Raw genomic sequence first — 15,889 nt, forward strand, 5'->3', positions numbered from 1 at the left:
CTTTGATTGTTATTTTCAAACCATAACTTGGATTCTTTATTCAAAATGTATAACGATATCAATTTTTGTAAAATATATAATATTTTACAAAAAGATCCTTAGAGTCGAGCTAAGCAGGTTTGTTGGGAAGGTTGCCGCTAAACCTTGTCTAACCTGAGCTTCAAGTTAGACCGACCATGCCCAAAATTGTTCGGCCTATTTTTCTGCCGCCTTGGCAGGGCCGGAATTCTTGGGCAACCGGCCAACTTTTTCAGCCCTATGACTAGGCAATGTATTTAATTATATATATTTACAAATTAAATCTGAATAATTATTCAATAAACAATATGCTCAAGCATCCGTTTTGAATTACTATCATGCAATTCTGTCGGCTGTTGGAAGAATATGATAGCAGAACCTCAAGACCAAGGCATAATCCGTCTAACGAATAAATCATCTGATGTTAATGTTATGTTATCATAAGTGTTGGTAAAAAAAAAAAAACACAAAAGTACCTCGCGAGCTACAATGTTCCATCTCACATTTTATGCAAATATATGGACCCCGGACCCCGGTCTAGCTGCTTTTATGCATAAAAGAGAAGCTAATAATCATCCACTCACTTTTCCCATATGTCCATCACTGAAGCTGATCTGACACCTGCCAAAGAGATTCATGTAAGATTTGACATATAATGTGAAGTCTTTTTCTTTTTCTGTTTCTTCTTCTTCGTCCTTGTTCTTGTTTTTTTTTTTTGGGAAAAAAACCACTCTCTTTCAATCGACTTAATCTCTCATATTCTATCATAAGTTTCACATCAAAGAGCTCATAAATAAAGTAAAGTTTATAAATTTAAAAAATTTCTTCATCTAACACACTAATCTTTTGGATAAGCTCTTTCTTTAAACATGATGCTCATAATATTAGTGCTTTTATATATTGAGAGGTTGATGTCATGAATAGAGCTACTCACAAAATGTTCTAACTAGCAGAAGACTAAGTAAAGTGCCATCTAGTGGAATCATTAGGATAGTGGCTATGGAACACAATGGCATTAATGTTGTTAGCTTACATCGAGAACTTGACAAATGAAATGCGTTTTATAAATTTAAAAGATTTTCTCACTCAACAAACTAGTCTTTTAAAATGGATTATCTTTTTGGATTCTACTCATAATACTCCTCCATATGATATAGTAAAAAGTAGGGGTGTTCATGGAACAAGATGAGATCAGGATATCCCTATCCTATCCCGTGTTCTATCTTAAAACATGATTGGGACTCAAATTTTGTTCCACATCTTATCTTGTCTCGGTAGGAGTCAGGGTGGAACTAGGACATCCAGATAACCACCTTTACTTGTATTTTCAAATGACTAGTAATACTCAACCAACACGTATAAAGAATTATACTTCTATATATATGATTAATCACTTGTGTGTCAACACATAAATATATAAATGTAAGAACATTAGTGACCCAAATACAAGATCTTCCTTGCACATGTAGGCTATTTGATTGGAGCCTATTATAAACTTAAATTATAATAATCAAGAACAACCAGGCATAAACTTGAAAAATAAGCTCATTGGATTACTTGAATGGCAGCAATCTGGATTTGCTTTTTTAATTCTTCAAATCAATATCAATAATTATGAGAAAGCACCAAGCAAGTTGCTTAGCCAAATAGAGTATCACAAAGCAATGAAAAATTAAATGAAGTAAAAAAATATAAACAATAAAAATAACATAATAATTTATAAATACTAAAAGGAAAATATATGTATATGTGTTTGAATATATATATATATATATATAAAATATTGAGGGGGGATGGGACGTTTTGATGGGTATCTTGAGTCCTGTCTCGTCCCACAAACATCCTGTCCTAATTTCTTTGGGCCTAGACAAACTCATTCAATATGATTAGGATAAGTACGAGTTGACTAAAACAGGTACAACCCTGAGCACCCTTGATAAGAAGGGATCAAGAAAGAACAGTTCATTAATTATTTGCATAATGCGGATCAAGGTAATCGAATGGCATCGAAGATGTTCCTAAACTGTGATATTGAACCATTCCTTTGAGACATTTACCATCAAATTATTTTAAACATCTTGATAACTATTAACAAATTAATGCATCAATTTGATTTTATTGCAAGCTTTGTGTTGACAGATATTATTCACATGAATCAACATCCCCTCATCTCAAATGTTAATTAACTTGATTGCTTATATGTCGTATGGAGATTGAGGAATGAACCACTTGTATTATTCACGTACGGTTGTAAAGTTTGATGGAAATTTTATAATTCACATTAATATTAACATTGACGGTTGTTAGGGATGATGGCAACCCATCAGAATGGCTGCACTAACAATTAAAATATGATAATATTTTGTAACATTTTTGTGCCATAATCGAAGTTTGAAGTATCGAGTTTTTTGTAGCTTAACATGCATTAGTTAGCAAGACGTACATGCGCACCTCGATTAATCATGCATATTAACAAGTCGATATTACGTTTATTATGCTTACTTTTTAAACATAACAAATGTAATATCTTGTATTCGAATTGTTTTCGTTTACATAAAATGAAGTTGTCAACCGACACATTTCAGGTAGAAGTTTCTAATGACATGGGCTATACAATACTTTAAGACATGGTTCAGATTAATTAGATGTTGATGCTGGTAATTACTAAATTCCTTTGATTGTGAGGTCCGTACAACCGCAAAAGAGATAGGCGCGGTGGTAAATCTTACTGTCAGGTAAGGTTCGATAAATCAGAGTGTGTCAGTTTTTTTACATGGATTAATAAATATACTAGTTGAACTTTTTTTTTTTTTGGGTTTTAAAACCATTAGGATTAAAAGTAACAACTACATAAAAATTGACAACATGGATAATTTCCCTGTGAGAGTTCAATTAACGCACAAAACTATGCAAAATGTTCAGAATGTAGCTAGCTATATACATGACCAATTCACATAAGAATAACATGGCTTTTAACTTGCATGGAAAAGATATCAGTGAATGAAGACATGTAATGCCTATTCTTGCCAAGGAACTTACCCCCCTTATTCAAACGCACTCTATACTTCAGCCATGTTTTTTATTACACGTGGATATACAATTACCGCCTCAAATTAGTAAAGTCCAATATCAGTGACCTTCTTCGCAACAAAACATGTATATCAGCAGTTTTCTGGTTCAGATGCTGTGTCTCTGCAAAAGAATCTAGCTACAATTAGTCAATTAGTCATATTCAGACCAATGACAATACGTTAATTTTCAATCAAGAGAGAACCAAATGAATTATATCGATCAGGCATTCCTTTTGGCAAACCAATAAGATGATTACCTGTGTTCTGTAGATAATATTGCTGCAGTAAGCCTCCTTTGCAGTTCAGAATGGTCAGTAGTACTCTCACCAATATCAGAAACCTTCAGGGAAAGTTATAACAAATTTTTAGGACTAATTGACTATATAACTTATAAATACAGTCTTTTTTTGCTCAGTTTATACGAAAAGCTGATGCATATATAATATGCGGTACCTCTAATCGGATTGTGTGAATGAACGTCTCATCCCTTTTGATAGAAGTGCAGCTCACCACATTAAGCCCTTCTTTAATCAAAATACTCAAGAGTGTTGACTGAGTAAATAAGTACTCTCTGAATCTATAACTGCAGTTAATCTCAGCTCCACCCTGGTAAGGATGAATAATAACAGAGATTCCATTTCCATTTTTCATCAACTCATCTCTCTTTGCCATCAATTGCTTGACCTTGTTCTCTAGGTGTTTGATATATTTCACAGCCCCATCAATTTGATCAGATGCTGATCGCTTTCCCTGATGATATCATCAATTGACAATATACTAAAATTCAGAGAAAATTCAATCAAATTAGAGAAGCTCATGAATATTAGATTAGATAGATCAAGAAATTACCCTGATATATTCGAGAGGCAAAGCCAATCTGATGGAGGCGCAAAGCGTGGCCATTTCTTGTCGTCTTTGTCTTTCTGTCTCTCTATGCATCCACTTCTTGTTAGCATCTTCAGCTGTTTTAACTGGAAATTCCTTATTTTGCTGCTGCTTGCCCCTCCCCTTTGGTATAACTTCACTTCCAAAATTAGGTGGAAAGCTTTCGTAAGCCTTCACTTCTGCAGGATCATGAAAGATGTCGTCTTCTGGGATCGTTTGTATTGAGAGAGGAGAAGGGTTCTGAAAGGGAATCATAAAGAACAAATCTTCATCGCCGACTGGATGCAACGGCTTCATCATATTTTGGGGTTTCAAAGATATTCTGGTATTAATTATATGGCTGTTGCTAGCTAGGGTTTAAGACCTCTCTTTTGTCTGATATATATTTGCTAGGATATACCCATATCTCCGATCTGACCTGCCCATATATAACAAAACGATTAATTTGTTTCTTTTTTGGTCTATTTTATTAAACTAATGCTCCGGTGGGGCATGGATGATAATCGCCATGAGCTTATTTTATAATCCGTTATCTTCTTATATTCAGCATAATCGAATTTGGAAAATATAAATTAAATATAATGCATGCTTTCCATTGTATTCCTTCTTTTAGACTAACAGATGATGACTTAGCTTGCAAATAAATTCATACAGCTTTCCATGTACTTATATTTGATGATTGATTATTAAGATTATTTTATATTTTATATATAATAAAGTTTGGTGAGTTAGGTCCCAAAGGTTGATAAAAATATACATTTACATATTATCTATCAACAAAACTTTTCATATCAGTAACAAAATTTAAATCCACTTTCACTTTATATACCTGGTGACTTGCTATACTCTATATTTATGGGAAGCTTATGAATCATGATGCAAATTTAAGCCAAATTCTAGTGAATTTGACTTTTACATTATTGTTAGTTTCTTTTTATATATATAAAATAGTTTAGGTGAGTTGGGCTTTAAAAGCTCACTAAAATTAAAAAATATGCCTTCAAATTCAAAAAACATTTACAAATTTATTTATAAATTGCGTACTACCAAAGTTTTTATATTGATAATAAGAATTAAACTTATAATTTTATAAATTATAGATTAAATTCTTATTAATTAAGACCTTTGTTGGTTTTTATTATTATTTTCTACTGGTAAGTGCTAAACATGTGGATATTATGTGAAACACGTTGTTTACCACTGTAACAATAGCGGCAGTATGTATATAATTGGTCAACTATACCATGCCTGTATTATATATTAATTTTTAAAGCTTCTTGATGGAGAAAGAATCTGGACAAAACAATGAGGAAAATTTAAGTGAAGGATTCATTTTCCCATCAAAGTTGGACTTTTATAACATCTGTCTCCCAATTTGATTTCTCACTAATATTTAATACAGCGGTTCAAATCATTAGGATCCTGTTGTTTAAGGTTAGTAATTTCGCCTGCGCGTCATGAATAGTGGCATAATCATTGAGCATGGTTATATTTTGTATTAAATATATATAGTGGTTAACACGTGCGAATCAATAATAAAAGATTGGAAAAACTAATCATTTAGTTTAAATAGTTTTAACTTAATAATAACTCAATCATCAAATTTGAACTCATTGTAACTTAGTCCTTATAGTTTTTAATTCGATTGTAACTCAATTCCTGAATTTTATTTCTTGCAATTCAATTCCTATAATTTTAATTATTTAAATATTGATCTCTATATTTTAAAAAATAAAATTATAAAGATTAAAAATTTTAAAATTTTGATATTTATATTCTTTATAAACGTTGAAAGGGTTTAGTAATTTAAAATATTAATAATAAATTTTACCTTAATTTTAATCTCTACAGTTTTATTTTTTAAAATATAGGAACTAATATTTTGAATGATTAAAAATATAAGGAGTAAATTATAAAACTCAAAATTTAGAGATTGAATTATAAATGAGTCAAAACTATAAGGATCAAATAATTAATTTTTTTAAAAAGATAACATCCATGTTAGAAATATAATAGAATAAAATCGATAATAAAATGTAATATTGTAACTCAAAATTTTAAAATCTTGTTTGAGTTTATTAGATCTTTTAATATACATATATATATATATATATATTATTTAGTTAAAACTGTATATTATGTATGGCACCTCTCTCTTTTTCTAATGTCAACTCACAATTGAATTTCCATATTAAAAAATATTGTAGAAAATCCTGTTTTTTTGGCATATTTTGGGACAAGATAATGGAAACAAAGGCAATAATTAAAATATCCTCATCTAGGGTAGGATTTGGGAGATGAAGAGCAAAAGCTTCTCAAAATTATTAGACATCCATAATTAGCAAATTTGAATCAGAAATTAATTTAAAAAAGATGAGAACAGGTATTACAAATTTAATTCTTAACATTTTCAAATATATTAACATTAATTATTAATCAAATGATATGTGAGCGCGCGTATACAAGGTATAATTTTATTGAATAGAATAGCTCTGATAGACAAATTCTATAATATTATATGACATCAACCACTAATTTTGTAAATTTGCTATGAATTTGGGAGTTTGAATATCTGCAAAATGTGATTTATAGTATATGAATATTGGCAGCTTTCAAGGAAAGCCAGGAGCTTCAAGACGTGACAATTGGAAATCGACCAATATATTGAGCGGCGGCTTCTAACTATTTTGTACTATTTAAGAATAGTTAATTAGGTTTTAGAAAGAATTTACTCTGCAAGTGTGTGTAATTATATATAGTTATTGAATTCCATGATATATAATGTCAAGCCATGCTTTAACGAAGTAAAAAATTAGATGTTTGCAAATATTATGGGAAGTAATACTTGAACATTGAATGAAAAGTTTATCAATAATATACTTTCATATTTATTAATACTTGAAAATCAGTTTTGAATTCTTTTCTTAGAACCAGAATCTTTCTTCATAATTGTAATTGTAATATAATAAAGGAAATACATAATTTTGAATCTTTGTACTTTGCTTAAGTATTCCTATAAATCCTTGCAGTTCTTTTCAGCATTATAGGCTCTTACACATTTATTTTTCACTACTATAGGTCCCTTCATGAGTGGTTTATAAGAACTTAAAACACTTAAAAATAAAAGTATAAGAACTTAAAACTTTAAAAAAAAGTACAAAAATTTATAGTAAAATTTGAATAAAATGTAGGCATCAATAGTTATGTTTTTCATGTAATAAAAGTCCTTCAAATGGTGTGTTACTCTTGTCACCGGTGTTACCCAAGAAGTGCAGATACATCAGCTGAAACGAGAAACTGAGGAAATAAAAAGGCGTCATTTTAATAATTTAGTGTGCGCAGGCAAAAGTAAGGAGCATATATATAAAATATATAATCTACAAGCAACTCTCTGCCGCCATACTAATATATGTTAATTACAATTGTCCAAGACCTTCCGGCTCTTGATTCACAAGATTCACAAGCTAGCATGCATGAATCAAGACGCAAATCTGGCTCAAACAATGCAATATTAATCTCTCCGGATCATAATCCCCAACCAAAAAAATTGGAATCAAAACATTGACTGGCGCCCAGGGGTAACAAGTGTCATAGGAAATCATTAGGCATAGAGTAATCATCATCAATATGTTTCACTCAAAAGCGTAATATATTATTTCCTGCAGGTAACCAATATATCATCAGTGCCCCTGCCTACTGCAAGCCATCGGTATGATAAATTAATTATGGCTAATCATGTATGTATCAAGAATTTACTTTGGTTCTTCATGAATTACAATCCAAGAAATTGAAAATGTTTCAGTTCTTTCATATGTCCAAGCAAGTTATTATCATGGCGTGTTGATTAGTTCCAAAAGCATGACAACCAATACACTCACTACAAAAAAAAGCAAATTAGCGACCGTAATTCATCGCTAATTTAGCGATAGACTGTTCTATTATTAAAATTTTATTATTGTTCTGTCGTTAATTCATCAAAAATGATTTATCAAAACAAAATTCTGTTACTAATGATCAGGATATCTTATTTTGATTTAGTGACAGAATTTGTGATGGAAAATTTCGTTATAAAGCTTTCTGTCATAATTCCATCACTAATTCTATCACAAATTATTTTTAATTTAATTTTATTATTTATAATATATTTACATATAATTTATTTAATAATTTATTATTATGCTGTAAATAAATAATTTAAAAATTATAATTTAAAATAATTTATTATTTTAAATTATTTGTATATTATTAATAATAATTTAAATTTTATACTTAATTATTCTTATTTAAAAATAAAATAAAATAAAATAATTCAGAAATAAAAATTTAAAATATTATATATTATATAGATACAAATTATAATATAATATATAATGATAATAAAATATTTTTCAATTTAATATTAAATTTATTATCAAAATTTTTTTAAAAAAATATAATAGAAATAATTATTATATATAAATTAATTTTTTCATACTAATAAATAAATATAATGTTAAAAAATAAGTAAATTTAAATACTATATTTAATAATAATTTACATAATATATTTATTAATATGTATTTGGTTAAGTATTATATATTTAATTTATCAATTAATATTGAAGATTCTTTTCAATTCAACTAACAACAAGGTAGACACAAACACACTAGGGAGTATGAGGTTGCAAGTTCAAACTTAGCCAAAGCACAATTGAAGATATAATATTTAACATGATAGTAACAAATGATGTGGCGGTGATATGGCAGTGAGGTGGAGTACTCACTTCCCGATCTTTTATTTACACCAAAATGCAAAACCATGCTTTTAGTGATGTGTGCATGTATATACTACTTCAGCAAGTTGATGAGTTAGGACTCCCCAAATTAATTTAACTGCTGAGTGAGATGACAGCACAGAACATTCCAGCAAATTAAATTGCAATCAGCATCTATATTTCGTCTCTCTCTCTCTCTCTCTCTCTCTCACACACAACACTAAGTAGGAAAAATAGAAATACCTCCTACTACAATCCATTTTCATTTGCAAGAACTCTGAGCTAAGTTATAACAACTAAGAAATACATATTCCCCTCAGTTTATAACTCATCTTCAAATACAATGCTGCTCCCAGCTGGTCATAAAAACCAATAATTAAATACTCCCTCTTTCATTTATTTGCAATTAAATTCATTTGCCCTTACTTTTTAAGAAAACAGTTGATTTTTACTAAATATTTCACCTATGACTTTGTCGTACAACACTCTTCTTGTCTTAGAAACAGAACCTGGAGTTTCTTTCTTTTTTTAAATGTCACTCCTTTCCATTTGAACAATAGCTTCAACGACTTCCATCTTAAACCAAGTTATAAGTGAAATCTGACATAAAATTGCTCTGCCAACTCAATTATATCAAGAATTGGGTAAATGAATTTAATTACAAACATGTGAAAACTTGGGGCATTTTTGTCAATTTTTCTAACTTAGAAGAGTATTTACAAGTTTCTCATAATTGAAAGGAGTACAAATTTGCATTTCCCCCAAGATATTAATACACAGTGCTAACCACTGCTGTGAATTTGACACACTATATACAAATAAATCCAAAATTTACGAGTTAACAATAACAAACATCTAGTCCGAACTAGCTAACAATCCAGAATTATATTACATATGCAGATCGATCGTGCTCACAAAGCAGAAAAAGCACTCTCAAAGCAAATCCATATCACTCCAACTTACACCTTCACCACAAGATTGCATCATTCAGTTTCTGTTCCAGCCCAGCTATATCAAGGCTTTCCAAGTTATCCACCTGTTCAAGAATTGATCTAGAAATTCATTGAATTTTTAATTTTTACTTTAATTAAATGTCTGGCCAAGAAACCCTACCCTAGTCAAAAATTGCTTATTTGTTAGTACCTCAGACTTAATGGAGTGGTATAGCCTCCCATTCACTTGGGTGGACACACAGCTTACAACATTACATCCTTCTTGCATCAATATTTCCACCAAGAATGACAGTGGAAAACTGTTTTCCTCCAAGCCACTGTCTGCAGAAATTTCGACGCCACCCGGAAAAGGCGAAATGCTTACACATTTGACAGCATTTGAATGGCTTGAGCTTTCATCTATTCCAGCACCGCCAAGCAAACTTGGATTAGCATTTTGTTTGAGCATATCTCTCTTAATTTCGAGTTCTCGGGTTTTCTCCTTCAACTCTTTGATATAACTCGCAGCCTCTCCTATGTGATCGGACACTGAACGCTTTCCCTGTAACCAGATCAAGGAAAAACCTAAATCAGCCCACATAGTTCGGCTTTCTTGTGACCATTTATGAATTGACAGAAGAACATAAAATTAACTAAACGTAAATCTGGAGGAAGAAAATAGAAAGTTCAAATTAAAACACCTTGATGAGCTCAAAAGGCAGCAGAGATCGGAGTGATTCACAAAGGGAGGTCATTTGCAGCCTTCTGTTCCTTTCAGTTTCCCTACGAATGATCTTCTTCTCATCATCATGATTATTGTCGGAAGAAGGCAGTGTAATATGATGCTTCTTCCCTCTGCTCATTGTGGTAGGTTGTGGCAGGATCACTCCCTTCAAGTGATTTGGTGGCCAAGAATCAGATCTCGATGGTCTGCAATATCTTGTTCTGGGACATTAGTGGGTATATAAAATGGAAGACTCCTTGTTTTGGTGGAAAGGAAAGCATTGAACAAAGACTCCAATCTTAGTCTTCGAGTTTTTGCCTAGTCCCTTCCCTTTCTATATAGCATACAATTTCTCTTTTTTTCCTCTTCCGTACTTCTTTTGCTGCAGTAGAAAATAACAATAAAATATTTAGAATAAGGTTAATTATTAGAGCTTAACAAACTTTTATAGCATATATATATATATGTATCAAACAGAGTATAAAAGAATAGAAGAGAGCTCTAAATAGGGAAGAGGTGGACCAGAGAAAGATGTTATAGGATCTGTTTTTCACGAGAAGGCGTGGAGAGAGAAAGATATCGAGAGAGGCTAACGGTAACAACATGGGAATGAATATGTTGTTAGGAACAAAATGTTGGAAGAGTGGAAAATGTTAAAGTTGCAATTATGCACGTTCACTTTTTGGTGGACCCCATTTGTCGGCAGGGCTGGGCCCGCCTGAAGTTACCCATTCCAAACCATAACTTCTGGAAAAAATCACACTTGGAAGCCCTAGGTCTTAAAATGGTGATTGTAATTGTTTTTAAAATAGTAAAATCATTATCAATTTTTTTCTTTTAAAAAAACTTTATTAAATTTGATAAAATTTAAATTCTAAATGCTTAAATGTTTTTCAAAACTTAAATTAAACAACTACTTGTGAGTCCTCATCAATTAAACCTTTTTAAGGGTTTGGTTTTAGTTGCCATTTCCCCCAACCTATCCTCCATGCCCTGGACAATAATAGAGAGGACTAGAGTATGATACAGAAGGGCATCATCTACCTCGGCTGTTGCTAATCGTCGATCACTCTAGTTATGATTGGGGAGCGTTCATATTTGTGTTGATGATATCGATTAATTGAGTTTTTTATAAAGTAAATTTTCTCATGTTTATTGAATATACATTGTATACTTTGATATAAAACATTGAGAGATATCTCGTTTAAAACATGATAATACTTTTCTTTATTGGTTTCAGGTATTATTTTATTGTTTATCGATATTCTTTTATTAACATGTTTGAAATATGATTGCATTAAATATGATAATACTTGAATCAAATAGAAAAGGCTTGATGTCTTTTACATGGTCTTATATATTTAAGTCTTGTGTGGCTCAAAAAACAAAAGTTATTTAAGTTGTGTATACAAAACAAAGACTGAGAGAACTATTGGAATCTTGATTATTTAATAGTATATCAAATTTTAAAACCAAAAAATTTAACTAACAACCGTTGATATTGGGATACTAATATTTAATTTGATTTTCCCTTTTTTGTCAAAAAATAAGACATCGTACTTGTTTAATTGTAATACTATAGGATAATTATATATATATATATGAATATATATATATATATATATACATATATAAGAAAAGGCTCAAAAAAGGTAAATTACACAGTTACATGACTATATGTCACATTACTTCAATAGTATTACTTTCTTTTTAAATAATACTCTAAGAACCAAATAAAAAATCAAGGTAAACTTAAATCGATGAAAATCGAATTTAATGGATCAAATCAACAAACAAGACAAATTTAAAGAATTAAAAGTTAGTTACATTATTTCTTTTAAAAATTAACTTATTTAAATCACATTAATCAGAATAATTTTTTATTTTTTATTTTGGTCTGCCAGCATTTTGAACCTTGCTCAAATGTTTCAGTGTTAAGCAATGAACTAGAGAGACATAATTGAGCTGCCGAGCTAGTTAATCACAATAATTATTTATCAATCAATTCATCACATATAACTTGTCAAAATTATGCTCATTAAATTTCGTCAGCATTGACCAACCTTGGTGAAATCGATTGAAACATCGTAAATCAATTTCGTATCATAATATAAAATGTTGCATGTACTTTTTCTTGCATAAATATGAAAATTTGGGACATCGTATGCATTGTTAATATTAATTACTTATGATAAAATTGATAAATTAAAGCAACACGGAAGCGACATTAATAAAGAGGTTTTAGTGCTGTAGCTCACACTAGGAAGAGTGGAAGACCTTTTAAAAAGTATAAATTTCACATATTTTGAGAAGATATACTATGTTATATTAGGCAATATAATATAATAAAATATACTAAATCATGTTGACGTGAATAGTAAAATTTCTCATTTTTTTAACTAAATGAACTATAGAATTTATTAAAGTAAAAAATATAGAAAAAGAAATATTCAAGCATATACATTCTTTTTCATTAAATAACAAACTAAAATTTATTTGTCAAGTAAAAAAATATTTAAGTTTTGCGAGACAATACCATAAATGGAGAAACCTTGAAGATTCAGCACCTTTATATCTTCGATGAGTCTTCAAGCTGAAACTAGTTTCCGTATCCTGCACCATTGAATTATGCATTTTACTTTATCTCTTCAACTCTTCTTATATATGAACGAGAACGAGCTATGATATGATAACATCATAACAAATAGACTATTAATTCATATTATATTTGGGGTTTTTTAATTGTTAAACACATAAATATAACAGAAGCTAGTGCCCAAAAATGCTTTGAATAATCCCACATCTTTTCAGATGAGGAATACTTAAGGAAAATTAGTTTATTCTGTTAGGGAGTTTGTTAAGTAGTTAGTTTTCTGTTTTTCAGTCTTATATCAATGAGATTACGCTATATTATTATTTGTTTTGGCGCCAAAACCATTAGGCTATATTTTTTCCAATACAAAGGAAGGCAAAGCCTTAACAAGGGAAAGGAAAGCAGGTCAGCCCCAAGTGGCATGATGATGATATACTCTTCTATAATCATATATAATGTGCTTCATTCGCCAGTCAATCAGTATTTGTTAACTTCTTTGTTGATCGATTATGACATATTCAATTATTCATGGATGTATAAATGCATGAACTAGCTATTTACACTCCAAACGGCCAAACCTATAACTCTCTGTTACTTCCTTTTTTAATTTGTTTTAACTTGCAAGAAAATCGTTAATTCATTTTATAGCTACATATCCAGACTATATAGAATATAATCCCTATAACCTAGAACTTCATGTTTTCAACTGATGGAAGGCAAACTAGTCACAAAACTAGACTAATGCCTTTGCTCACAAATTTAACCTTCTTGATTATGTTTTCTCTGCTCCTCAGTTCAAAGATACAGAAGATGAAGGAAAATTTTAACACTTAGAAAGAAGAGTTATTACTTGAAGGAATTGATTCTGCTAGTTTCCTTTGTAATTAATGCAGAGGGTTCGATCCCAATTAGATCAGAAACCTGCAAATTAATGCTAGAAATTAAGCAAAAGAATAATATGATAAGTTTTGGAAGCAAAAATTCTTCAGTACACCAGATCATAGTATCCTTAATTTTCTCTGAAGAAACATACACAGAAAAGTAAAATATTACGCACCTCAGTGTGGATGATGTAGATCTGCCTTCCTTCTACTTTTGTGCAAACACAATTAAGAACTCTTAAGCCCTCTTTGAATAGTAAATCCAGCAGTTTTGATAGAGGAAACATTTGAGCTGTGCCGAAAACAACCTCAACCCCAGCCAAACTTCGAGTAACAGTAATAACATTCGTTGGTGGGTCAGTTGTGGCTTTGGTTAAGGTTGAAATCTCAGGGTTATCAACATTCATGCTGTACATCATCCTTAGCTTGTTCCCCTTACCACTCAGTTCCTCGATCCTATTTTGTAGTTGTTTGATGTATTTGGCAGCCTCATTTAAGTGATCTGATATCGATCGCCTCCCCTAATCAAATCAAGCCCATCATCTTCAATACGATATGATAAATCAGCAGCAATGCATGATATCCTTATGAATCATGCTTTAATTACTTTTAGGGGATGAATTAACTAAAATTCTAAATGGAACAAGATAATATATATAGAAGAGAATTCAACCCTAACATACATGATCCAGGGTGGGCTACAAATCATGGCTTCTTAATTGTTCAATTCTTTCTTTTTTCCTTTTTCCTAATAACATATGTAATCCTAATTGATAAAACAACTATTTTTACGGTGCTATTTTCTTGGCTAAGAAAGATGAGCTTCTAAGTACAACTTAAGAAAAAGAATGCCTTGATGTAATCGAGAGGGAGCAAGGATCTGAGAGAAGCAGAAAGATCCGCCATTTCTTGCCTCCTCTGTCTTTCTGTGTACCTTCGGATCAGCTTCTTTTGAACATCGTCGTTATCTTCTTGCAGACCAGGTGGGTTATGCCGCCGACTCCTTGTCTGTTTGTTGTGAAACATAAGATCGATCTTTGGGGAATTTGGTTGGTTACAGATGGGAATTATATCATTAAGATTAGGGTTAACCGATCGAGTCTGAAAGATCACTTCATCATGATTGGGTTGTTAGGAAAGCAAAACCAAATTAATCTTTGATGATCAGTGGAGAGCAAAGAGAGAAATAATGATCGTTAGGGTTAGGCCCATAATGGGACAAAAGGCGGCTATAACCAAGATCTTCCGCATCCCCCAACATGCGATGAGTGATAAACTCACCTGCCATAAAAGTTTTCTACTCATCTGCCATGTAATTTTTCTTTTGATAACTATTATTTAGTACCTTTTTATCAGAAATATAATTACGCATTGGCTTATGTATTTATTGAAGATTTTCTTTTCTACCCTCATAATTAAGTTAGCATGACATTAACTATACAGCTACCATGTCAAACAATCAATACGAGATGACAAATAATATTATACCTTTTTTTTTGTTGCTCAAGATATTCTCACAGTCGGTAGCGATGAGATTAATCTCTCGAGAAATTTAAGTGTCATTTAAAGAGTTATCTTCTCTCAAGTAATATTTGTTCATACACACATCCAATAATCAAATTTTAGAATTATACTTAAAGAGCCCGGACTACTACCATTTGTGGTACATCCACTAGGTAATATTTGTTATACTTTTGAGACTGCAAAGCATATATTTTAAAAGCCTAGTTAACAACTAAATAATTTAATTGCTTTTCTCTTCACGCAAGGAATTAATAAGCATGCAAAACAAGGATTTATTCAATAAACGTGTCATCCTTCTAGAATCCAATAATGTTTCTAAAATTTTGGTTTCAAATGTTGTAAAAAAAAAAAAAGTTGCTTTCACATCACCTAGCGAAGAAATTAGATGATGCTTTATTCCAGGTAACTTTTTCGTCCTATATGATAACTTCAACAATAAGTGAACATTACTAAATACTTTTTTTGTTACTAACTAGATACTTTTTCAAGAGCGTTAAACATGGGAGTG

The 15,889-nt window shown here is 30.9% G+C and overlaps 2 protein-coding genes across 8 annotated transcripts; both read right to left on the minus strand.

Moving 5' to 3' along the window:
- Positions 1–2,893: 2,893 nt before the first annotated feature.
- Positions 2,894–4,324, minus strand: LOC129292108 (transcription factor bHLH36-like). Its single transcript, XM_054929627.1, has 4 exons — positions 3,939–4,324; positions 3,543–3,839; positions 3,347–3,429; positions 2,894–3,210 (listed from the first exon to the last, which is right to left on the minus strand). The coding sequence occupies exons 1-4, from the start codon at positions 4,272–4,274 to the stop codon at positions 3,180–3,182; spliced, it is 747 nt and encodes a 248-aa protein (XP_054785602.1). The 5' UTR covers positions 4,275–4,324; the 3' UTR covers positions 2,894–3,179.
- A 5,269-nt stretch (positions 4,325–9,593) lies between these two features.
- LOC129293803 (transcription factor bHLH120-like) lies at positions 9,594–15,079 on the minus strand. 7 transcript variants are annotated; one of them, XM_054931913.1, is made up of 8 exons: positions 14,792–15,079; positions 14,297–14,378; positions 14,034–14,181; positions 13,827–13,897; positions 12,920–12,996; positions 10,361–10,765; positions 9,871–10,221; positions 9,594–9,763 (listed from the first exon to the last, which is right to left on the minus strand). In XM_054931913.1, exons 6-8 carry the CDS (start codon positions 10,520–10,522, stop codon positions 9,695–9,697), a joined length of 582 nt encoding a protein of 193 aa, XP_054787888.1. In that variant the 5' UTR covers positions 10,523–10,765; positions 12,920–12,996; positions 13,827–13,897; positions 14,034–14,181; positions 14,297–14,378; positions 14,792–15,079; the 3' UTR covers positions 9,594–9,694. The 7 variants fall into 7 exon arrangements, 3 of the variants coding, with proteins under 3 accessions (XP_054787888.1, XP_054787887.1, XP_054787889.1); XM_054931912.1 differs by having other exon boundaries at positions 14,034–14,378; XM_054931914.1 differs by having other exon boundaries at positions 9,594–9,779; positions 14,034–14,378.
- Between the last annotated feature and the right edge of the window lie 810 nt (positions 15,080–15,889).

The sequence above is a fragment of the Prosopis cineraria genome, unplaced genomic scaffold (assembly GCF_029017545.1).
Source record: "Prosopis cineraria cultivar Desert tree isolate PC_DT_omini unplaced genomic scaffold, ASM2901754v1 PC14, whole genome shotgun sequence".
NCBI lineage: Eukaryota > Viridiplantae > Streptophyta > Magnoliopsida > Fabales > Fabaceae > Prosopis > Prosopis cineraria.

What these genes read in the sequence shown, in the direction of transcription:
- LOC129293803 (XM_054931913.1), bottom strand. Translation starts at nt 10,522, where the DNA reads ATGAGCAGAGGGAAGAAGCATCATATTACACTGCCTTCTTCCGACAAT. An exon ending in TGCCTTTTGAGCTCATCAAG is followed by an intron (nt 10,222 to 10,360) that starts GTGTTTTAATTT and finishes ATCTGGTTACAG; the next exon opens with GGAAAGCGTTCAGTGTCCGA. An exon ending in ACCACTCCATTAAGTCTGAG is followed by an intron (nt 9,764 to 9,870) that starts GTACTAACAAAT and finishes ATTCTTGAACAG; the next exon opens with GTGGATAACTTGGAAAGCCT.
- LOC129292108 (XM_054929627.1), bottom strand. Translation starts at nt 4,274, where the DNA reads ATGATGAAGCCGTTGCATCCAGTCGGCGATGAAGATTTGTTCTTTATG. An exon ending in TGCCTCTCGAATATATCAGG is followed by an intron (nt 3,840 to 3,938) that starts GTAATTTCTTGA and finishes TGATATCATCAG; the next exon opens with GGAAAGCGATCAGCATCTGA. An exon ending in TTCACACAATCCGATTAGAG is followed by an intron (nt 3,430 to 3,542) that starts GTACCGCATATT and finishes CTTTCCCTGAAG; the next exon opens with GTTTCTGATATTGGTGAGAG.